The following is a 26,306-nucleotide window of genomic DNA, read 5'->3' as shown; positions in this document are numbered from 1 at the left end:
TGATAGAAAGTTAGCAAGTTGAACAAAATGCCTAGCAATATTTATCCCAGCTGTTTACATTCTGAGTTCAGATTCTGATTTTCCCTGTCATCCTTTCAGGGTTGATAAAATAAGGACACTGAAATTGATGTAATAAATTTATTCCCCTCCCTTAAAATTGCTGGCCTTGTGCCAAAATTTGAAACTATGTAAATAACCACAGCTCTTCAGTAAGGTGGAGGAATGGACATATCCCGAAAAAATCAGTTGCGGATTGCACTACTTAGTCTTTTAATTGGCTTTCAGCATGTCACAGAGCAGATCTGGGCTACACATTTTTTTTTTACAAAGATAGGGACAACCATTTGAGATAAAGCTTTTTAATAGCGCTTTTTTCAATAATTTATTTTCTGTGCATTCACCTCATTATTTAGGAGGGAGCCTCTATGCAGTCTCTCAACCTGCTAGACATTGCAGCCAAATCACCTTCAAATTACATCTTACCCTGTAAGTTTTACTGTCTTTAAATAAATGGAAGTCACTTTAGAAAATGTGGACCTAGATGCACTATATCTGAGATTAAAATGGAATGGTCATTGTTAGAGCGCTTTTGATCATAGGTCTATTCATTTAGAATTGACGTGGCTAAATAGCAATCTATACCAATGAACTGTAATTGTTTTAGAATAGTTTAGAATTGTGTATTCAAGTGATAACGTAATTAACTTTAAAGGAATGAAAAGCATCATCGACTCCAGAGGAATTTGAACGCAGAACAACGAGGGAAAGTAAAAACTAATGTATTTAGTCTGGTGCTTCACTGTTATAATTCAACACTATTTTGCGAGTGACTACCAAAATATTCCTAAGAAAGTTGGTCGGCAGTTTCGATTTCCAATGTTACCAGGAACAAGTATGAAGTACAAAAAATATAAAACTAGCTTATATATACCTAAAACTGAATATATTGGCCTTTGTATTTCCACAGAAGCGATATGTGAATTTCAACTTTCTTCATGCTCTTTTAACTAGTGAAAGTTTTGCAATGTGTACCGTTATGACCCGGAATGAATAGGGACGCGTAATGCCCCTATGGAATTCTACATTTTAACGGCTTTTCAAAAGAAATGCGTTTTTCTTAAAAGTGCAACGTTCTAGAGCGAGTTTGCGAGTATGAGTAAAGCATCGCGTTTTTGACAAAACTTCCCGAAAGGATTCTCTGATCTCCCAACTGCCAACAAGCATTTTGGTAGAATATTATTAATTCGTTCAAATATATTGGGCACTGCAATATGGTGAAATTTTTTGGCGACACAAGCCATTTATGTGTAGAGCTGTGAATTACACAATCAACAATTTCCGGATTCATAAAAGTCTTTCTGAAACAGAAACAAATAATCAACATCAAATCATTAGCCGAAAAACGTGAACATGCAACGCACGTTTTCACGTTTCTTCAACTTGAAATCATGGTGCATGCTGTTTTACATGTGTCGAAACGCCCTCTGATTTCTATGATACTGATGAATGAAATTAATTAAAATGACTTTGTACACAAGTTTCTAACAGTTAACATACAACTGTAATCAGGCATGACAGCCAACAAATTATAAAATCAAACAAGTTGTTGCCATTTCCTCACTTTTCTCTCTGCCACTGAACGTTTCTCCATATTCAAGACGTCTTCCACATTTCTTGTAAATATTGAAAGTACCTCATTTAAATAAAAATATATCTGATACATTCTTTTTATTACATGCTTATTAAATTTAGACTCAAAACACAAGAAGTTTTAACTTACAAACCCTACACGCCAAGTTATGAAACGTGTCCACAGTAGCGTGAATGTATATTATGATAGACAAAAAAAAAATACAAGGCATAAATAATGTATTAAAAACAAACAATATTTTGGGTATGACCTCATCTATAGTTTGTCTAGTAGTCTTTCCATCGACTGTTAAAATTATATCGCAATTCAGATAATAATAAAAAAATTACAAATAAAACAGTTTTAAATGGTTCACATTATTCGTTTACTCGGAAAATGTGAAATGTTAATTCGGATAACAGAAGCCTCGGATAATCGGGATGTTCTGAAATTAAATTAGAAATATATCATGTTTTATATTTTCAATAGTGAGGAAAACAAAAAAAAAAGTCAGCTATACGGATATCCTCAACGAAAACCAATCGTTTTCCAATATAAACATTTTTTAAAAAAATCGACAGTTGTTTTAATATTTACTTATTGCATTCCTTGATTGATACATAGTTGCAATTAAATTAAACATAATTCATTCACTATGGAACTACTTTGCACAGATACGATTCGAGTTATCTGTTCAACAATACTTTTGTTTTGACGATTTTTATTTAGTTTTTACGTTACAGAAATATTTTCTTTTTGCGTCTGTGTGTTACTATTTTCTATGCTAAATTATTGTGTAATAAATGTTAACAAACGGCTGAGATATCAGCGATAACGAAGAAGAGGGACGAGTTAAAATTCTTGGAGAACAGGAGCATGTAGCGCCACCTCGAGGCAACGCTCTTCAACAATGACGTCACAAGACTTTGTCACGGGATCGCCATTTTGTAGTGTTGGTAGGTTAACTTGGTGCTGCATCTGTACTTGGGAATAAACCAATCTCTCTAGGTAAGTCACTTGGTATATATTTAATAGCGATAGCTTAGGGTTCGTTAATATTCTCTCCACCGTATTTATACGTACTGTAAAAAGGAGATTCTGTTTTTCTACGTTATTCCAAGCCCTACATCAGTTGTTGCAGTTGCGTACACACCTCCCTTTCCTTCGTAATATCGGTAATGTATAAGACTATTCGTAAATGATAAAGTGGATACACACACACTTGTGTGTATATATATATATGTATGTATATATATATATTTAGATATATATATATATAGCTAGTTGTTTGTACTTTAGTTAACATTTTTAAAAGAAAAAAGGGGGCAAAATCATTGTTGGTTGCATCATGACTAATGTTGTAACTATTCATTTTGTTTATACAGAATTATAATACAGCATTTTTGCAGATATAGGTAAAAAGTTTGTGATTAAAAATAATATGACGTTTCTTTTTCTCGATGTTTTCTTGTATGATATAACACGAACACGTAGTGTGTGTATCTAATATATATATATATATATATAAAGGAACTATTTTATGTAAGGTACAATAAAAACAACGTATATGTTTTGTCAATTCTCTTGTGAGAGTGGAAATTATTAAAAATTGTGTCATGATTTGGGTGAGGGGTGTATTTTATAATGAATTGCCTTTCTCTTGTGGTATCAGGACAAATGTAATAAACAATCTCTTTCCTGCTTAGTTGAAATTGTTCCTCGGGCACCTGCCACTTAATACGAGAACAGACACCTAAAACCGCGTTAATGAAAACCTGCGCATTTTGTCAAAATCTTGAAAAATTTAGGAGCGCTCTTATTGTTGAAGTTGAATAAAGATAATAATTACGACAGATTTTCTTACACTTTTATCAGAAACTAGGAGGATATTTATGTAACTTGAATTTGTGAGTAATGGTATTTTGGTCTGTGCTCTTGACTTTGAAATATAGCTTAAGGTTTTGGCTGACATTTTTGTTAAATTTCATCAAAACAATTTTCTTTCCTATGCTTTCTTTACTACAATCGATATTTCAAAAAGATTTTAAAATTTATTTTGTGGTCGAGAGAAAAATCTATTTAAAGCTCCGTAGTATAACTACCAATAATAGATAGCCTCATTCTCTTTACGAGTTTGTGTTTAATCCTGTAGGCCTGTTTGGCTGGAAAGATGTGCTGTTTTTTCCTCCATACTGTCAAGTAATATTATTATAAGCAGTTTTTATAAGCTGATGTATTAGAATTTTGATTGTTCAATCTAAATCGAAAAATTACTTTTAGGTAAATATTAGTATGCATAAATAAAACCAAGCAGACAGATTTTCCTAAATGTAAGCTGATTTACTCCCCATTAGCCCCCCCCCCCCATCCCCAACTCCTTTCGGAACAAGGTTTATTTATTTATTTTTTTAAATCCTGCTTTTTAAGTTTTGCAAAATAAGATATTTTTTTAATGTTACATTCTTGGAAAACTATCGTATGTAACCCTCTTCGAGGTTGACTTACAAAAAAAAAAAAAAATACACCAATTATTTGAATGTTTTTATCTCGTTTTTCTGAAAGACATTAAAATTTTTTAAGGAACCATATCTGTTAAACTTAAGGAATTTTGGGCCTTTCCACTTTAAAAAAAATTATAATGATCTTAATGTTTTTGTTTTTTTTGCTCTCTTCATAACAGTACTTGTTGGAATGTGCTGAGTCAGAATGTTAAAAAATTCAACTCCTTAGGATACATCATCACTTGTTAATTTTGTATGTCACACACACACACACACATATATATATATATATATACACACACACACACGCACACACATCTTACCGATTCATGTTTATAACATTGTCTTGTAAGATTTTTTTTGTGATCACTTGTAATGTTATTCTGTATATTAATGTTTAAGACCAAATTTAATATCAATTGTTTATAGTGCATTGCAGTTAAGTTATAATTTTAAAAAGTTAATTTTTTTTTGTTATTATTAGTATGGCTTTTATATCCATTTCTCATACACATTAAATTTATTGGAAAATATTTTGCTGGCTCTAGCAGCCATTCATTTCTTATCAGTGCGTATTAAGATATGTTAATTCAGGATTTCATTTTCAGCTACTTATTACAAGCATGTATTTATTATACACCCTCAATTTACTCTTTAGGTGATTAACACATTGTTTTAAAGATAGTTTTATACGATTTTAATGCTATTTTGTAAAAGCTTTGTGGAAAATATTGAGAAATATATTCACTTGAAAATTATTAATGTGCTTTTACTTTCTGGTAGTTAAGAGTATACTATAAAATAATGTCCTCTTTGAAGATTAAATGAAATTGGAGTATCACAAGCTGTTTTCTTTTAATTCCCTGCTGAGGATAAATGTGCTTTTCTTATCTATTGATGATCTCGTCAAGCCATGATTTTGTGAGAATACTGATGTACTTTACACCTTGAAATCGTAAATTAGTAACTGACCGATAACATTTTGTATTTGCTCTATTAGTCAAAAGTGCTAGTCAAAAATTTGGTGGGCGTCAATCAATGTACGTGTCTTTCAATTTTATTTAAATCACTTTGAAAAATCTGAGTTTAGTTTTCATCTAAAACGTTATCAATAAGCTTCCTTTTACACAGTAAAGAGAAAACAACACTTTTTGTTTATGTACCTTCCTTATATATTTTTATTTCAAAGCAGTCTAAACAGGTTGGTTGATAGTTAGCCTATTGAGATCAATATTAAATGTCAGTATATATTTAAAGATGTTTTATTTTCATGCTTTTTCTTTTGATTTAGTTACAATATGTTTCTTTTTACAGCGAAGTTAGTACAACTTGTAAAATAATGGCATCCAGAAAGAAGGTGCTGCTTAAAGTTATCATTCTTGGAGACAGCGGGTAAGTTATTGCTTTTAATTGTATCATAATCTCCAGTGAATCGCATGAAATTTATTGTAATTAGTAATTGCTTCCTATTTTAGATTATGACTGTTTTAGTATTTCCCCAATATCATTTTAGTTAATGATCTCCTAGTACGTAACTACTTTTCTTAGTTGCAACTTTCACTCGGGTTTTAATAGTAAACGTGAACAAGTCACGTTAATCTGACTGGTTTTAAAAATCCAATATGGAACAATATATTTAAGTTTGCAATAGATATATTCGATGTGAGAGAACTTCAGTTGTCTTGTATGGATGTTGCTAGAATCAACTCAGACACCAAATTGAATCCTACTTTAGTTTTTATTTTTGTTAAATCCCATTAAGGAACATAATGGATCCATTAACTGAATTGTGCGGGTTCTGATCATCTCTTTAAATCCTATTTATTCTATCTCCAATAGTTTCTTTTTATAGCATCCATGTTCTGAATGCTAATGTCTTTTTTAAACTTATGTGATCTTTACTCTGCATTAGCTATTCTAATTGTTCTGTGCTATGAAGAGCAGTTATTTTGCAGAGCAAAATTAAGCTGTCACATATCTACAGTAAAAAAATTCAATAAATTCACTGGATTCTTGAGATAAGGTTGTAGATGGAGCTTTATCTGTACTAAACGATCAAGACGTCATGGTATATGATGGTTGAAGAAGTCTAAATTTAGAAAACTTTTTGTCTTTCACGCCATGATAGACTATTGACCAAAAGCAGCTCTTTTCTTGAACTTCTCATTGTTTGATTTTGAACAGTGCTTTTCTGTTAAATTTTTTCTCCAAAAAAAGGGTTAAAAATCCATATGGATTAATTTTCCACTCCTCTTTACACAATACTTGTACCTTTTGTTTGAAAGTTGGTATGAATTGTAATTTTATGCTTGTCTTAACACTAAGCTGTATGTTTAAAGCTTATTAATATAGAATCCATTTTTCATTCACTGGTTAGAACATAGTTAACAATGATTCATTATGACTTAAATATAGCTCAAATAAAATAACCATTTCTTTTTTTTAATTTTTTTTATTGCTGTTTGAACTTGATTTTATCTTTCCAACTTCATTTAAATACCATACATCTGAATCCCTGACTGCAGATTCCATAATAGTCTCTCCCAGATGAGCTTCAATAACAAATTCAGTATCTTATCCGAAATTTCTGGGTGATGTGCTAGTTTCAATTTTTATGTTGAAACCATGAGGACTAAAGTAGCCTATCCAAAGTCTATATTTTACAATGATTAGCTAGCCAGCTTGAACACAGCACAATAAATTGGCTTACTAGAGTTGACTATCATTTTAACTCCATAAAGTGGTAAAATGAAATATTTTAAAACTATTGGTTCTATTAGATTGTGTATTAAAAGGACAGGGGTTGCAACTGAGAAAATTTTTTAAAATATTGTTTGCAAAAATTTATGTAACATGGGAATCATCAGGCTTCCATTCATGCTTCCATAACTCGGGTCTTCCTATATATAATTATTAGACAAAAACTTATATATTACACAAATATCTCTTCAAAATTTAAAATATGTACTTTTCTAGATGTGGTGGCAACCCTAAAATGCATTTCTGTTTATGTAGTTTTGTTATATTTCAGCAGATATTGAGAAACAAAATTTGTCATATACAGGAAAAGTGAAATTTTTTAATTATGTCTTCCTGTATTTGATTTATTCAACACTCAGTACACCCTAAGGTGTATTGTGTACTTTTATGGTTTTATACCACAAAATAAATTTGTGTGTGTGGAGAGAGAGAGAGAGAGAGAATGTTGGATATTCAGTTGTGAAGAGTTAATGTATTTAGAGTTGGCTTGACAACTCATCTGTCTTGAGTGTCCGTTTTTAATCTTGAGATTAAATAGAAGTAAAAATGGATTATGTCTCCATCAGGTCCACCATCATTTGAGCTTCACTTTTCCATTCTTGCATGGGTCAGGCAGAATCTGCCGAGGCAAATTTTTTATGACCAGATGCCAACCCTCTCTTGTTTCAAAGCAAGGTAATATTTCTGTGGAAGATGGGAAATGAATAGCATCACTTCCATGACAGTGATGCTCATTTACAATTATCACATGTCAAAGCAAGGGTACACACACACATATGGACTTCTTTCAGTTGCCTTGAAAATAAATCAAAGCACTTTGATCAACCCAAGGTCACATTGTTGGGAAGCAAGGTTTTCAGCCACATAATCACACCTATACTTGTTGCCCACTTTGTATATATATCTGGATTATACATATCGACTAATCCAAAAAGAGAGGCAGTGTCTTCTAGTTTTGTGCTTTTCTTGTCTACATGTTGGGAAGAAGACTGGTGGTTGGTGTCTCTTAAGTTACTTTTGCACAGTCCAATATATTTTTTCTTTTGGTTCCCTATTTGACTGAATAGAGGTGACCTCAGTTTTGTAGATGACTGCAACAGTTTATTCCAGGCATATTTTCTATAGTCGAATGCCCTTCCTGTTGCCCACTGTCACCTGTTTCCAAGCTTAGTTAATATTTTCCCATGGACAAACATCTTGCTGAATACTGGAAATGAACGACACTGTGACAGTGACACTCTTTTACAACTATCATGCAGTGTCAAAACTCCATACACATGCATGCATAAACACAAATTGTGTGTGTATGTGTGAGTATATATGTGTGTAACTATATATATACACACACACACACAAACACACTTTCTCTCTCACTTTCATACATACAGTTTCTATCTACCAAGTCTACTGACAGAGCTTTGGTTAACTTGTAGCCGAATTCAGAACCATGTAGCTGGGAAGCAAACTTCTTACCACACAGCCCCATGTCTGTGCCTAACATATTATATATATATATATGTATATATATATATATATATATATATGTATGTATGTATGTTGGAAGATCACTGAAAGTATTATTGGACATTTAGCTAGAGCTTTCTTTGAGGAAGGTATTTAAATCTGAGCTAAATATCTCAAAGTGGACACACTTCAGTAGTAGCTACAGTTGTTGCGCTACAACTGATGATATGTTACTGAACCCACAGAGAGCAAACATGTGAAACTTCACACACACCAATGAATAGGACCAGAAGTGTGAATGAATAGCCAGTGTTTATACCTGTAACAATGTTGCTGCTGGTATTGGATTTACAAGAGGTATTTCTATGTTTCACACACAGTATTATTAGATAGCCATTGACCTGAGCTATCCGGATACTTTAGTAATGGCAGTAATAACAATTCTTTCATTATGTGCACCATGTTGTAGAGCAGACAGGCATGAATTTAGTCAACATTCTGTAAAGTTTGACCTTTCAACAATGACTATTACCACATGGCAAGATAGCTGGTTTGATATCAGATTATACATCATCACTTCACTTATTATGCAAAGCTGCACAGTTTTTTTTTTGTGATACCCTGGCTGCAGTTGTGACCTTTATTTTGAACCCATTGGCTTCAAGGACATCACTATCAGAAGGAGCTCTTTGAAGATCTTTTGGCTGGATAACAGATTGAAAATTCTTCTGCAGAAGACCTTTTTAAACATTGGAGGGGTAGTGACAGTATCATATGTTAATGTGAGTTTCTCGTGTTACTTTCCTAAAAGGTTTAATGAGAAACTAGCTTAAGAGTCAGATTAGTCTTCCAGATAGTAGCAACAGAATAGCTGGCATTCCTAGTAATTTGTGATATTTACCTTGTGAATTCATCGTTTAACGTCCATTTTCCATGCTAGCATGGGTTGGCTGGGAAGCTAGGAGGCTGCACCAGGCTCCAGTCTGATCTGGCAGTGTTTCTACAGCTGGATGCCCTTCCTAACGCCAACCATTCTGTGAGTGTAGTGGGTGCTTTTTACATGCCACCAGCACAGGGGCCAGAGGAGGCTGGCAAATGGCCATGATCGGTTGGTGCATTTACAGGTCACCGACAGGGACGCCAGTCAGGCGGTGCTGGCATCTGCCACATTCGGACGGTGCTTTTAACGTGTCACTGGCACAGGTATCTTAACTACAATTTCCATTTGATTTTCATTTTGATGTTGGTGTTGATGTACTTGACTCAATAGGTCACTCTACAATCCAAGGTTAGCACAGCATATTTTTACAAATTTTCTAGATGAGACCTGGGCTAAGAGACAAGTTAAGAGCAGTAATGTAACCTACTTAGGTGAAGTGTTTTCTCGAGGCCTAATGTTATAGGTGAGTTTGGAGAAAGTTTCGTCTGCAGATATATCTACACTCAGGTCAAGAATAGACTTGGTATTTTGAATTTCTTCTTTGATTTAGACAGGATAACATGTTGAGGGTTTTCTATTTATAGTGAAGAACAAGTAATTTGGGGTAATATAAGGACATGACTGAGTAAATACTCAGTCATATGTGTGGCAGTTAAGTCTTGGAGTACATAGATATTTTTGACATTTCTAGCATTACTTCCATGTCACCAGAACAATTGTTGAGTAAGGTTGATAGTGTATTTTCATCCCTATCCATGAACATATTGAAGAATAAAATGTTTAAGTACAATGTTTTGTGGTATTGCACAAAGTACTGTTAATTATAAATGAAAATAACAAACACGTGTGTGTGTTTATATATATATATATATATATATGAATGACCTATCACCTCTCAAAATTCCTTGTCTTGGTGACCCTGCCAGTGCTGGTGCCACGTAAAAAGCATCAAGTTGTTGGCATTTGGAAGGCATCCAGCTGTAAAAACTATACCAAAACTGACCTTACCTGTGCTGGTGCCATGTAAAAAGCACCCAGTCCACTCTATGGAGTGGTTGTTGTTAATAAAGCCATCCAACTGTAAAAACCATGCCAAAACAGACACAGTAGCTTAGTGTAGCCTTCTACCTGGCCATCTCTTGTCAAACCTTCCAATCCATGCCAGCATAGAAGACTCATTAAAAGATGTTGATATTGTAGATTTTAATTCTCAGCTGTCACTTGTTTACAATTTCTACAAGAAGCTAAGTTTTGGTAGCTAGAAGGCCAGGGTAAGCAATGCCCAATGAGTGAAACCCTTCAGCATTTAAATTGGCCATATCTATCCCAAATGTTCTTCCTATTTTTAATGTTCAGTCTAATCATATCTGGCCTCTCACTCCTACCTTACAATGCCATTCTAAAAATAAACAATTGCATCACTGGAGTTTTGAAGCTACATAATAATGCATGATTAATTCAAAACAAAGTGAATAAACATACATTACATTTGATAATCTGAATATTAAAGAAACCAATCAGGTCAACCCTCACCTTTGGTTGGTAAACATATGTGAATTACTCTTGAAGTCTATTTTCACTGCATGATCAAATATTTATTAAACATTGTGTGGCTTCTGTATTCACTCATTTGTTTTACATCCATTTTGGTAAATAAATGTATTATTGAGGCATCGTTTTATAGTCAGATGCTTTCTGTTGCTAACCCTTATTTTTTTCTTTTTCTCCAAATGTGGAATATTCCACATATCTCCAAATGCAGAAGGCATTATGCAGTTTGCAAAGCTCACATCTCTAGTATTTCCTATTTTATCCTGGTTTTTACATCTTGGTACCCTTTCTATTACGTCTGACTTTACAGAGCATAAATTGAAAATATTTTACACTCATATAATTAAAGCACAATATGTAAATTAGGGGAATTATTCAATCAATAAACAATTAGAACTTGGTTTTGGATTCTCTGTTAATCTCGGGCTTTATATTTAAAACCAGCAATCTTAACAAATAACCAAGATGTGAGAAAATGACAATTTTTTTATACAATTCACTATGTACTAGGAATATAAATAGACAGGCTGTGGATTGGTGTGGGAATATTTTGTTAACATACACAAAATTTATATCCTGTTTATATATACTTGAATGCACATGTGCATTAGTATTAACAGGTGGAAAACAAAACATTCAATATCACTGTAGTGTGTATTTGATCCAGTTGTCTATTATTTTGGTATTTCCTCATTGTGCAGATTATTGCTCAGGCAAGTAAAAACCAGATAAGGAAAACTAGTCACTGTAATGATAAATGGAGGAAAATATACAATTGGCTGGACAAAGGGAAACGGGGGGGGGGGCTTACAATTTGGTGATAGTCTAACACACACATGCATGCAAGCACAGTTGTTTGGCCATGAGTTTGCAGAAATGCACAGGAAGATAAAGGAAAATGAAGTGATATCTATTCATTGAGATAAAAATTACTGCCAGTTAATAAGGTGAAGAAGTGTACCATAGTTAGTCTAACTTGGCATAGCAAACTAATAGGGAGACATAAGGATAAATGGAAAGAGGGATTGCAATTCTAAAGTCAGAACAGATCCTGAAGGATCTGTGGAGTAACATTACTCAACAGAACTTAGAGCTTGGAGATCAGGAAGCCACTCCAGGTGAAGCCATAACTTCTGCACATTGAGAGATCAGAGTTCTGTTACTACAGACGTGTGTTTAAAACATCATAGAGAATAAGACATTCTTCAAACCAAGCCAACCAGTAGGAGAGCTAAGAGTAGATAAGAATGAAATGGTTGGATAATATCCTTAGTCTTATTTGGTCATGCTTGGGAACCCAGCCAGAAAATATGACAGTTGTTTCTGATAGGACCATATGGAGCAATTGCCTGAGGATTCTACCTCCTTGACCCTCTCAAGAATAATGGGTAAAAAAGATGGACACACACGCATACAGGCACGTGATGACTTTTGAGGTTAGTCATGCAATAAATACTTATTGATTGAGCTGAATCATTTTCGCAATTATTTCATGAAGAGAAACCATTTAGTTTCATAGCATGGCTATGAGAATTGCTGTTTAATGTCTAAAATAAAAATAATAAAAAAAAAACATACAAAATGTTATTCATTTGCTTCATTTATAAATTAATTCAGTTCTTCAATCTTTCTGGGCAAATATATTTATTACATTCTCTGAGAAATCTGCTTTAATTAGTTTAAGTAAATCTTTTTCAGTTGACATAAAGAGCTAACCAACAAACTCTTTTTTTCTCTTGTTCTATTTTTGTTGGTAAACTTTCTCTTCAATACAGAAAAGATACTCTACAGTGGAGATAAAATATCTTTATGAAAGACTAAATTGCTTCTGTTTTTAGATTTAGTGCTTTTCCATTTGAGGTCAGTTATCCTTTTAGTTCATTCAACCATCAGATCAGCTATTGTTAAGCAACATCATTTACAAAGATGACAACATTGATAGAGGTATTAACAGATAAAAGAGGTCAGAGAAAGAAAATTGCATGGCTTTCAAACATATTTTTTCAACAGTATGAAAAGGGACATTAGAAAGGTCCTCTATTGCATCTGAGAGTTTTAGGTATTCATTGAAAATTGAACAAGGTAATTTGTTCAAAACATTTTGACATTTTCAGTGATGTTAGAAATGAACTTTTAAATCCATTTAGATCATGCAGTGCAGTCTTAAAATCTCGTGGATATTACTGGGATCTCAAGGCTGATATTATGTTTTTTGTGCTATGATTTTTGGAGTAATCAGATTAAGATATATCCTTGCATAACATTGATCATTAATGAAAGCCATATAGGGATATATTGAATAAACATACCTACATGCTTCTTCTATATGTACCCTGTTTTTGGATTAAAAGAACAAAAAAATGATTTTTCAAAATTTGATTTCTAATGAAAGCATCTTTCAAAATATGAAGGAACATGTAAATATTGCTTACAGTGTGCCCTATTCACTGCACCACACAAATGTGTTTATATATTTATATGTCTATAATTGTGTATTTGCGTATGTGTACATGGGTGTTTTTTTGTTTTTTTTAAAATCTTTTTAGTCAGTAGGGAGGGCAGTACCCATGGCTAGTGACAGGGGTGTCAAGAATACAGGGAGAAGGAGTCAGCAAGGAAGATATCCTCAATCGGGAAACTTGGCCTGGATGCATACCACAGAGTTAACTGTACAAAAGATATTCTAGCTATCAGGTGGTGGTGGGTTGAGTCTACTACCAATATAGGTCATAGTGGGATTTGAGTTCAGAATGCAAAGAAACAGAATACTGCAGGATATCCAGTCCGGCGGTTTTATATTTCTACCAATCCACCACCTTTGGTTGCTATTTTTTAGCAACTTAGAAAAGATGGGAAGTTGATTTCAGCAGCATTTAAACTCAGGGTGCAGTAAATGGAAGCAAATACTGCAGTGTTCTGTTCACTCAGACAACTACCAATCTGCTGCCCTGTGTGTGTGTGTGTGTGAGAGAGAGAGGTTGCTTGACTGTGCTAGTGATAACATGTAACCCAGTACAACCTGTTGCATTATCACATCATTGGAGATTAAACTGGCAAGACATGGCTGTATGGTTAAGAAGCTTGCCTCAGGTGCTAATGTCATACTGGCAAACAAACTTTACTTGGCAGAGGTGTTAATAGGAAACACTTGCCCAAGGTGCTGCACAGTGAGACTAGACCTAGAGTTATGTGATTGGGAAGTGCACTTTTTATATACTTAATCTGGGGAAAATGAATACAAAATATTTCTTACAAATACTTTCATGATTATATTTTTGCTTTCTAGTTTACTCAGAATGTTGTTAAATTGTAGTTTCTGTTGTAATTGTTTAGACTCAAATTACTTGATCAAGCAACCTTATGATCAAAGGCATTGTACCCATGCCCTTCTCCTTTCAAAGTGATAGGGTGTGATTTGAGGAAATTTTGCCTTCCATTTCTAACTGGTTTAGCAACCATAGAGATGCTCCTGCTTTCATCACTATAGAGTTGGATCTGAATTTTGACTAGCAGTTTAGTATTAAATTGCTAATTATGTCAGTTTAGTTATTCTTATATACAATTGATAATGAGTTCTCTCTCATCTAAAACAACGAGCGTCAATTTTAACTTTTGACATTCTATTTACTGAAGCATGGTGTTATTTGGAAGCCTGTTGTTTCCAACTTGCAAAGCCATTAGACTTCTGCTAAACAGTATGCAAGAAGCAGAAGAAATGGTATTCAAGATACATGGCCTTGAGCTATACATATTTAGACATAAAGGCTATGAATACAGGTTCTTGAACATACTTGGAAGCTTAAGCATTTGAAATAAGTTGCTGGTTGAAGAAAACCAAATCAACATTGATACATGTACTCCAATAATAATAGTTATACAAAATAATTGAGATGAGGAACATATCTAGTGTTATCTGGAATATTTACTGAAGTACAAAGCTTATGAAAAATTCATAATGAAGTATTAAATCTTCTGTACTTTCATCATTCATTTTATCAGTTTTAATTTCTGCTTAAAATAGCATACCTGTATGGAATTACTTCATTCCTGTGACTTAATGAATTAAAATTTAATATTCCTACTCAAAAGAGAGTGGTGGAACTCTGTCTAGACAAAGTGCTTAACTAGGTACTTTAGTGCATCTTGTTAATTGCATTGAAGTTCTAACTTCATATTAGGCTTTGGTTGACTCTGCTTGTAGGTTTGTTCAATCAGCAATAAACATCTTCTACAAAAAGGCCTTGTGTCTAATGAAAAGAAGTGGATAAATTTTCTATTTACCTTGGTCTATAAAACAGATCTTATGCTTTATGAAATCAAGATCCTTATCTCTGTCAGAGTTCTTAATGCTTCTGTTATTATAACTAGATTGTCTTAAAATATCAACTTTCCTTTAAAGAGGAGTGGTAATAAATAGATTGGTTTCTATGCAATGAGAAGAATATAATGTATTGAGATGGGTCATTTCGGTTATTTAAGTAGAAGTAAATTTCATGAGAACCTTTTCAGCAGCTTGAAATGACCATCAAAAAGTGGGTGCTAACGTACTTAAGGTAGAGGGCCAAGAAACTTACAATATTGAAAGCTGGTATAGTTGTAGATTTAAAGTATGCCAAGCAAGGCTCCGGTATAATTTGAAATAGTAATTATATATGAATTCAGGTGGCTAGTCTTGTAGAATAATTTTGTGGCTTAACTGTTGATTGAGAGTTAATGTTGGCAATGGAACAGTCACAATTTCAGAACCTTTTTGGTTTATTTTGTCCAGATTGTTTTAGTGTCTTATAAAATTCTATTGTTTATGAATAACCAGAAATTCCTTGTTCTAAGCTTGACAATAAGAAAGGAAAATTAATCTATTGGCAAAATTTCTTTTACTGACAATCTTTGGATCCTAGCCCATGCTTTTTGTTTTTATTTTTACTGTAGCTTCTATTAATCCATATCACAACTCTTGTAAATTATTCATTCCACATTCTATTTACATAATCTGTTTTTGTTTTTTTTTTTAGTGCCCTCTTTCTTTCATATGACTCATGAAAAAAAAAAGTAGCCAGTCTTTTCTTTTAATTAAGAAGCTTATAAATCATAAGTGTACATACACCTAAATAATGCCTAATATATCAACTCCATCATAGAAAGCCTAAACAATATCATACAACTCTTATCACCATAGAATTGATGACTTGCAGTACTCAAGAATTTAAAGTTATCAGGGTACTTTGATATCTGAAAGTAAATAGTTTTAAATCTGCAACAAAATGGTTGTTTTAGATATATTTTGTCATTTCAGTTGATTTTTTTTTTTTTTTATCAACAGTCCCCCTAATTTGAAATCAGTTCAAGTGTCAATTCACAAAACTCAGCACTTGAGTCACTTTATAACTTAGCCAATTAACAAAAATATATATCTTACATGTATATCAATTCAAAAGAATCAATTTTTTGAAAATGTTTTTTAAGTAATTGTTAGTTTCATAACTATTTTGAGATGGCATTTTTTTTCTTTTATAGTGTTGGAAAGACTTCTTTGATGAATCAATATGTGAATAAAAAATTCAGCAACCAATACAAAGCTACAATAGGAGCCGATTTCCTAACAAAAGAAGTAATGGTGGAAGACAGGCTTGTCACAATGCAGGTAACACTCTTTTCCAGTTTTTAAGTTCATTTTTCACTCAAGATTGTTGTATTTTACTGTTACTTCCTTTTATACGGTTTTGCATGTTTTGAGTTACCATGTTTAAATATCTGAAAATATTATTTCTGAGTAGTGAACTTAGCTTCACCACAGTCAACACACATCCATACCAATGCAGTCATTGTTCTTGCATTCTGTAACTAATTCCTCCTGTTTATCTCTCAGCTCATCTTTACCTCATCATTCACACTATCTTACACTAACTACTCAGATGTAAAGTGGGGTGGAGTTTTCAGCTTTTGTTCAGACCAGTCAGCTGAAGCAAGCAATTAAGTTCCTTGTTGAGGAACGTAAAGCAATGACAAAAGTGAAATATGAACTTTGTGCATGTGATCAGCTGCCCTTCTCAAACTTCACAGCCATTGTTTCAAATTCCTGAAATAATAACATTGGCCAAGATAAGTTCATCTGTTGTATTTGTGACACTTGATAGCAACTAAAACTTACTATTTTGTTATTTTGTATAAATCTTTTCCTCACATTCTATGTCAGTTGCACCAAGATGTTTTATATGCTAGGTCAAATGAGCTGAGCAAAGATGGACATTTTTCATCAGTTTCTTTTCTCCCCTAATTACAGATTTTATGCTCACGTGTTCTAGTAATATGCCTCATTTTTTGCTTTTAACATACCATTGAGAACTTTTTAAAATTAGGGAATCAGTTCTATATTGATTGGGAAGAAAATGACTGAAAATGGATTTGTTTATTCAAATGTTTTTAGTATATTCACTTGTCAGATTATGGCAAAAATTTGCAGTATTGCAGAAAAGACTTAGTATTTATAATGTAAATAGTCATCTGTTCAGGTTTTTCCCTAGCCTTTTTGCAGCTTTTTCACTATGAAATGTACAAATAACTTGAGATATTCTTTCAAAAACAGTATCCCAAGTATGCACGAAATTTTCAATATAAAACAAAAAGAATAAAAACGATGTTGATGAAGTCACAGTCAGCAAAATCTCCCTGGGAAGTTTGCATCTGTGAGACACTTTCATGCACAAATCCAAACTGCATCTCATCTGGTTCTACTCTGTCACAGATTGTGCTATGAGTCCCTCTCTGTGACCTTCAGAGCTTGATCTAATAGTTTGATTTCTATATAGTTGCTTCTCTCTAAGGCATTACCTTTGCTTTTGATGCAGTTTATCCTATGTATTCTCCACATGCAGCACTCTCCTAATAGTACTTCCACATATGCCACTTTCTTGTTTTCCACATTGTTGGCAAGTAAGCTTTCATTATTTGAAATACACTTCTTGCCAATAATTCACTGTCTTGCAATTCTGAATACATCATGCCACTGATCCTCATGTTGAAGGTCATGTACACATCTCTTCCTTTACACCTCATCCTTATCTAAATATACCCGTTGCTTAGCTACTCTTCTATTCAACAATGTGCCCTACTGCCACCATCCTTGGTTTTCTAAGCTGGTCTCTTAGCCTTTACTGCCCTATCAACAGTATCATTCCATCACATTAGCTTTGCTCCAACCACATCTTATCTGTAGCACTAAGTGTATTATTTTGTAGAAATACCCAGTTATTTGTGCTACAGTTTTCTAGATTTCTCTCTAGTCATATGCGTCAATTACAATTTATCATTTCTTCCTTCTCCATACTGTCTGCCTAGCTATGACTGAAGTCACTTAGCCACTAATCTATTTTGTGTAGTGTGTTCTTCAAGAAAAGCTTTAGGGATTTATAATATCCCTTCTTGTCCATTTTCTCATTGAGAATGTAATCTGACTTTTTTGTTTGTCAATTTGGTAGATGAGGTGATGCTTGGCTAATTTTTTTTTTTAAAGAGTGTGTTGCAAATTGTTAGATAATTTGCATCAGAGTACTCGAGGAGCCTTACACTTTCTCATTTCTTGAACTGTATGTCCATGTATGTCACAGAAGCCATCCTCATGTTGGCCAACATGTCCATTGAAGTTGCTGCTTACAATAATGAAGTTGTTGTCAATTAAGGTAGCCTGCAAAAGAATCTCATAGAAGCTGTCATATTAATCTTCTGGTAGTTCTTCCTGAGATGTTGCTTTTTGCCTATACCAGGTTATGTTAAAAGTTTTTTTTGTATCTCAAGCTTTAGTAGTTCATACAAATAACATGAAAAACTTTCATTCATCAAAATATAATCCCATCAAATTTTGTTGCCTGTTGCTATCATTTTGTCAGAAGTTTAATTCCACGCTTATACCATTTAGCTAGCTTAGAGGCAAAACACTCTCCTCACATGTTTTCAACTTTGACCTTGTTGAACTTCTGTCAATGCAGAATATAAGCCATAGCTTAGAAAAGGTGGTAATCTGATGGTGCAAAGTCTGGACCACTTTCAGCCCTCAAATTCCTCAACCTTGTGCTTGGTCACATTGGCAGTGTGTGCTGGAACATCATCATACTGTAGAATTGCACATCATCAATTGACCAATGACAGTAGCAGGCTTTCAGAGCATCAGATACTCACTGCAAATGTTGAGCATAATGGTTAGTATTCACAGCATGACTATCTGGGACATGCTCAAAGTGCAACACCCCTTTGAAATTTTGCTGACAGTGTACAAGTGCTCATGCTTGGCTGTTAACTATTTCAAACCAAGCCTCTCCTTCCACAACAGAAGGTCTCTCTGACTTTGGTTTATCTTCAAGGCATGGGTCACTTTCCTTGAAGCATCTGAACTAGTTTTGTGCCAAACATTCACTACAGTTCCTGGGCCTTCCACATCATTAATTTCTTGTCACTGCTCTTGTACTCAGTTCTTTTTTCCGCAAGTAGGATAAAAAGGTTCTAATTGCATTTTTTCACTACTCATTATCAAAGTTGTAAAATAAAGAATAAACAATTTCAAATTAATGATATGACATAGAGATACGAGTTGCCAGAAATTATCTGTAAAAATTTGAAAAGAACTTTTAACTCAACCTAGTAATTAGCCTGAAATTATCCTATCCTACACCCTAACTACCTCAATTTCCTTGTCTGACTTTCAGCTAAGTATGTCTACCCCAACTCTGTTGTTACTGTTAAACATTCAGAAAGATTTGTACTTACTGCTGTTTCTTGTCTGTGAGGAGTTTAGTTGAGGATCCTTTCTTGCACACATCTACTTCAGCATCTCCACAATCTCAGCAGACCTGCTTTTCATTTTATATTTTTAGTTGTTGCCCTAAAATTTTGGAACCTGCAGGATGAGGTGGAATGTTTTTAGTAATAAAGCTGCTTAATTGTTGGTCCATTACAATCTAACAGCTTCTGTACCTGTGGGGGAATAAGAAAAGCTGGGCCATGCTTTACCAACAACTGGAAGATTTACACGCATGGTTACTTTCCCTTTCATTAAATTTGCCATCATTTATTCAATTCCTAACACTTACTACATTTGCTACTATGAGTCATTTAAACTATTAGCAAATATATAAAAATTTCTGATGTCATTAAGAATACCATTGTTATGTGTGTTTGCTATGATGTTTTGTCATCATTTTTGACATTCAAGTTCACATCACATAAGTTTTTATTTCAATTCTTCCTGCTTTATTCAACATTATTCTAAAAGAAATCAAGGGGGGTGCTGAGGACCTTATAACATTCAAATGGTAGCTGGACAAACCAACACTTGAATACATTCCAGTTAACTACTCCCTGCTCAAGTGTACTGTGGGATCCAAGATCTTGACTTAAAAAAACTACTCCAAGTGGTGCTAGTATGTTAGACATAGTTAAGTGATTGAAACTTATGTTATACACACATACACACACAAAGTATGAAGTTAATTGCAAGCTCTGCTTTTTATTTTCTTTCCTGTCATTTAGCAATTAGTCTTTGTTGTTTATCTTATCTTGAATATATATTAGCTCATTGCATACCAATGGATTAGAAACTAATTTATAAATGCAGCTTCAATAAGCATTATCTTCCTATTACTGTTTTTTTAATAAATTAGTTACACTGATGAAAAATGATGTAACTTCTTAAAAATAGGACAAATTTCTCAACCTTAGTATACAAACTTTTATCTACGTGGTAAAGCTTTTAATTATATGGGTAATGATCTAGATTATAATCATCTCCAAGTAATTATACTGGCAATAATATTTCCCTTGTATAGTTACGTGGTTCTGCTATTATAAAATACCTCAAAAGGCTCCACTCATTGGTTTCTTTGGTTAGAGTAGATCATATTTGAGTTGGAACTAGGTCACATGTCACCTACAAAGACTAGATCTTTGGACCTATTGACTAGCAAGCAGGCTGAAATCTACTTTCATTATTTCCAGCTATGTTTTCAGGTGCCTACCATGGCAACAACTCCAACCTAAATATTGGATCTGATTTACAGTAGCAGATGTGAAATCACATGAAAGACATCTGAATGGTCAAGCAAATGAAAGTGGAATTTTGGAGGAGTTTTCTAATTAATTATGTATTTGATCATTATTTAGTAACTAGCCATGCTCCAAAATCCCCCCCCCCCCAAAAAAAAATGAAATTTCAGATGCCTTTCAAAACTGATATCACAAAGAACATTAGTTCATGTAGAGTAACACTATGAAGAATGCTCTATTGATTAATGTTTTAAGTGTTAGAATTGAAACAAAAACTTTTATACATGCACACACACACACACACACACACACACACATACACACACACTCTCTCTCTCTCTGTATATGCACCACTAATTGTTGGCCATGAATTGCAAGTATTGATCTTGTGTATAATATGCACTGGAGTTTTGTCAAATTTGTTATAATTGCTGTATAAAATATATTTGATAAGTTCACAAATCCTATACAGAAATAACAATTTTGAAAGTGATCTTTGGATTTTAATGATATCTTATAAAAGTAAACATACTCTATAAATGCCACATTAAGAATGGATTTTCGTCCTGAACATCAGACATTCGGGATCTGGTAATTGTTTTTTAATTTAAAAAAAAAAAATTGTGCAATATATATCATTTAATCTATTAAGATGAAAGGAGATATTTCTTTATGCAGATTGCATAACTTATTTAACATATATAATCATTTGTTTTCCATGTTGGCATGGGTTGGATGGCTTGACAGGAACTGTCAAGGCCAGGGGCCAAACAACTCCCATTGCCTGTTTTGGTTTGGTTTCTATTATTGGATGCCCTTCCTAATGTGGACTGGGTATTTTTTACATGGCACCATCACCAGTGCTTTTTATGTGACACCTTAGTTTTAGGATCTAAATTCTGTTGTGGGTGGGTCTTCAGTACAGTGATGCACCACATATCTTGGCCCTCTGTCATCTCCTTCATAAGGTTCAGCATTTTGAGATCAGCCTTCAATACTTCATTCCATTCCTTCCCGAGTCCCTCTTCTAATATATGTGTGTGTGTGTTTATAAATAAATAGATGCAGGAATCACTTAATGGTTAAAATGTTCCCTTCTCAACTACATGGCTTCAAGTTTGATCCCTCTTTGAGTTCATGGGCAAGTGTCTGATACTACAGCCCTGGGTCAACCAATGCCTTGTGAATGAAATCATAGAAAATGGAAAGAAGCCTGTCCTTTATGTATATTTGTGTCTGTTTGGCCCATAATTTAACAGTTCAGCAAATTAGAATTGATAAAATACATAGCAGACTTAAAGTACTGGAAGTAACTATACTCAAGGTGATGCTCCAGCATGGCAGCAGTCCAAGAATATATATTAAATGTTATATTGACCCGATGGTCATAGATAGAACACTTTTGTATTTTTACCTATTATAAGGGGTTATTGAAACAAAATTTTAAGTATATCTTCATGCAGAAGTATATATGTATAAACAGAAAGTACATTTCATTATTTTGCATGTCATAGTAAACAATCTTAAGTGATGCAATCTCTGGTGTGAACAACATATAATCCTTGTCCACACCATTATCATAGAAACTTATTCTTATAGTGATTTAATTTCTTCATTGGACAATCAATATAACTTCACCCTTACTCCTGTCACAGACCATCTTTCACCCACACTCTCTCTTCTGTTCATCTCCTTGTTCCTTGAGGATGGACACTTCTTTACCATCATCTCTTTCCAGCACCACTCCAATTACTCTCACCCACCCTTCTACAATGTGAGGTAGCCATGTATCTTCTCTTCACCAAAAAAATCTATTCCTGTCTCTTCTTTTATGCTTTAATGTCTCACCACTTTGCAAAAACCTGTTCTTCTATTCTATACTTCCACTTAGGTAAGGGATTTCTTTAGTTTTGTGAGTGACATGATGACCTCACAAGTGCTGGTGACACAAAAAAAAAAAAAAAAGCATCAGTACACTTTGTAATATGGTTGGCAATTGGAAATGGCATCGTAGCACAGAGCAGTTGTCTTGACTTGTCAGGGCCTGTCAAACTATCCAAGCCATGCTATTTTATGGGAGGCAGATGTTAAATGTTACATAAATACATGTGTGCATTATGTAGTGATAGAAATCTTTTAAATCTGCTTGGAAGAAAAGCTGTTCCTTATTTTGTGTGTTCAAATTTGATCTTTTTTTATTTGCAATTTTTTATATTTCCTTATTAGCCTTTTGTTTGGTTTATACACTGTTTCTAAGCTGACAATTTGAGACTTTGTTTTAAATTAAACTGTGGTATGTAGTCAATGCATTCTGGTCTAAATCAGAAAGGCTCTCCAGAATAATTTTATTATTGGAATTAATTAGTCATGAAGCATAAATTTTAATATGGTTATTGCATCTCTTAGAAGAAGAAAAAAAAATTGGGGCTTTTTTCATGTTTGCTGCTTCATTCAAAATTTAAGTGCGATTACTTGGACCACTGAAGGTTAATAATTCCAGGTTTTTGTATTCTATGTTTATGTGGAGTGGGGAGCCATTTCAAGAGTGACCTTTGAACTTTACTGATATTAGCTGTAAAAGTACACTTGTTGAATAATAGTCAACATTATGGAAAGATTTTTGTTTTGAACATCAACTATCTAGGATCTGGCCCTCTTTTTGTTTTGTTTTCATTAAATTTCTTTTAACTGAACAATATATTTAATGACAAGGTGAGGTCTTTTCTGTTGGCTGCACCATTTTAAAATTAAGTGTAAATTTTCAAATTTGATGTATTGATGTAATTTCTCACAATGAATCTCAGGGCCTAATTCACTTATTCCAGAAAAATAAAAATAAAAAATAGAAGTTTATGGTTTGATCATTTTTACCTAATCAGAAAACAAGATTTGGACGCTGTCATTTTGTGCATGACTGCAATCATAAATAAGACATCAAAACATTGCAACGATAGCATGTGTTTTATGCATTTTATGAGCAAAAAATTACTACACACCATGTTTTTTAGTTTTGAGAGCAGAAAAAACAAGCTAAACAAATGAAATATTTTGTAAAACACATTTTATGCCAATGTTTGGCTTGTTACTAAGGAAACAGACACCTATATGTCTGTGGCTTTCGATTGGCTAAAATTACCCAAAATTTGCAGACTTTAAAAGCTATTAATTCTTTATTGATTTATGGTGAAAATGAATTTCATGTCAATTACCATACAAAACTACATCAGCACTCCAAATTTGAAATCAATTGGAACAAAATTAAAGAAATTGAAAAGTGGCAGCCAAACAAAAGATCCACAAAGGGTTATAATTAAACACTGTAAGGCAATACTTTCATTTCCTCTGATTCACTGTCTTATCAGATCAATTTACTATACAAATGTTATTACCATGTACCTATGTAAGAAACTGATACTGACGGCTTTTTTAAAACTCTCTCTTGTGATATTTGATAATGACACAATTTAGATTTCATTAAAAAATGTTTTAATGCTGCCGAACTAGAACTGGCTGAAAGATAACTGTTTATAAATACACCTCTCAGACATCTTCAAAATAGTGGAAAGTATTTGATTTTATTCACAACTGCAGTTATAGATTACCCATATGACTGCCAATTAGCCTTTCAGTAATTTCTCATCTTTCATACTTCTCTTATAGCAGCTACACCCATGTGTATATTCATATGTACGTATATATATATATATATATATATATATACAGTGTACATTTAAACACGTAAGAGGTATCCATCATAGGACTACCTGCATGCTAGAGAGGACGGTTAAATTCTAAATCACTATTAGGGATAAAATTTCGAAGGGAATGAAAAATAAAAACATTTACCATCTAACTCCTGGACCAATGGTTTCAGAATTTTTTAGCAAATAAAATAATTTGCTAGGCGAAGTCTTCTTCAGCTGGTACACCTAGATTAAATATATATACATGGGGCTATCCAGTATATGCCCCATGCTGATACATTCTAATTTTTCAAATCTGCTGCGCAAGCGCAGTTCCTTGTCAGCAGTAAATAAATATGCCAGCTTTTTCATTTCAAAATTATCCATTATACATATGTATACACACACACACATATATATTTATAATTTTTGAATGGTAAAACTTTCAGTAATGACCTGAAATTGCACTTGATTCAATTTTTGGCTGATAAGGAATAGAAATTCAATGAGCACAGAATCATGAAGTTACAAGAAACATGGCAAAAGGTCATCGAACAAAATGGAAAATATATAATTGATTAAAGTTCAGTCTTTGTATGAAGAAAAAAAAGCCTTATTTCACACTAAAAAACCAAAATTACTTTGTCAACCCAATATGCTCAACACACAGAAAAACACAAAAACCTGATTTTATATATTTACAGGGTGCGTAAGATATTTGAGGACATATTTATACTTATAAAAAGACATACTAACAGATAACTTTATTTATCAAAAAATGTGAGGATAAAAATAAGCCTTTTTTCCTATTATGTCATTCAATAAAGACACCTCCAACTTGAACAACTGTTTCTATTTGAGATCTAAATCATCTACATGCTTCAATCAAGTGGCTTTGGTTCATTTTGAACATTACTCTATGATAGCTTTAAAAGAATCTTTGGTGTTATGGACATGTTCATTGACTTCTCTCTCAACAATGCTCCACATGTAATAGTCCAGTAGATTGAGATCTGGGGAATTAGGAGGCCAAATGTTAGGGGTATGTGATCATGAAAATTTTCAGTCATCCACTCCTGTGTTACTAGAGTCATGTGTGATAGTGCAAAGTCTTACTGAAATGCATATGGCCTTCCATTGCATACAGTGTCTGTCCAGGGTTAAACAATTATTTCTAGGACCTCAATGCAGGTGGCAGAGTTAACTCTAAGGCCTTGTGGAAAGAAGTAAGGAGGTGTCACTTGTCCTTCATTACTTACAACCCCTAAAACCATGACTGGTGCAGGAAATTTTGTATGCATAACACTTGGAGCTTCTCTGCACATAACCATCTGTCATTTCTTCTGTTAACTTTTTGATATTGGTCAAAGTTCTCATTTGAGAAAAACCATATCAAATCTGCTGGATTTTTCAGTTTGTTTAAGAGCCTTTTAGATATGATGTGATTTTCCTTTGCTGTTTCTGACAAGACTTACATCTGATGTCTTTGGGGACATTTCTGACTGTTCCTTCTGACACCTCATGGACTTTCTGGGATTGTAATCAATGTTCTGTTGGACTTACTGGATAAATTCAGGTGTTCTGGTGATTTCAGAGCATTCAGAATGCTTTTTATGCGTTGATACTGGTGATATGTTTCCATCTTCAGTCTCTAGCTCCTTACATACTTTGTAGACAACAGATCTGGCAACTTTTGAAATCGAGATATTTCTAAATTTTTTTGCCCAGTGTTTATAACCATAATA

At 33.5% G+C, this 26,306-nt stretch overlaps 2 protein-coding genes across 4 annotated transcripts in view; one reads left to right on the top strand and one right to left on the bottom strand.

Annotated features, from left to right (window-relative positions):
• The window catches only part of LOC115213154 (EEF1A lysine methyltransferase 2), a 56,713-nt gene extending 54,372 nt beyond the window's left edge, over positions 1-2,341 (bottom strand). Inside the window, exon 1 of one of the 2 annotated variants that reach the window (XM_036503847.1) lies at positions 1,785-2,341. The gene's annotated coding sequence lies outside the window, so the exon portion shown is untranslated. Of the gene's footprint in view, positions 1-931; positions 1,076-1,784 lie in introns of those variants that run through there. The other variant, XM_029782089.2, reaches the window with a different exon arrangement.
• LOC115212827 (ras-related protein Rab-7a) overlaps positions 1-26,306 on the top strand; it is a 52,594-nt gene that overhangs the window by 20,961 nt on the left and 5,327 nt on the right. The window contains exons 1-3 of one of the 2 annotated variants that reach the window (XM_029781598.2): positions 2,497-2,638; positions 5,446-5,523; positions 16,361-16,487. In XM_029781598.2, the coding sequence (XP_029637458.1) occupies positions 5,471-5,523; positions 16,361-16,487 (180 nt within the window). In that variant the 5' untranslated portion in view covers positions 2,497-2,638; positions 5,446-5,470. Of the gene's footprint in view, positions 1-2,496; positions 2,639-5,445; positions 5,524-16,360; positions 16,488-26,306 lie in introns of those variants that run through there. The other variant, XM_036503849.1, reaches the window with a different exon arrangement.

The sequence above is a fragment of the Octopus sinensis genome, linkage group LG6 (assembly GCF_006345805.1).
Source record: "Octopus sinensis linkage group LG6, ASM634580v1, whole genome shotgun sequence".
In the NCBI taxonomy this organism is placed as follows: Eukaryota; Metazoa; Mollusca; class Cephalopoda; order Octopoda; family Octopodidae; genus Octopus; species Octopus sinensis.
This window is presented reverse-complemented; position numbering and strand designations above follow the sequence as displayed.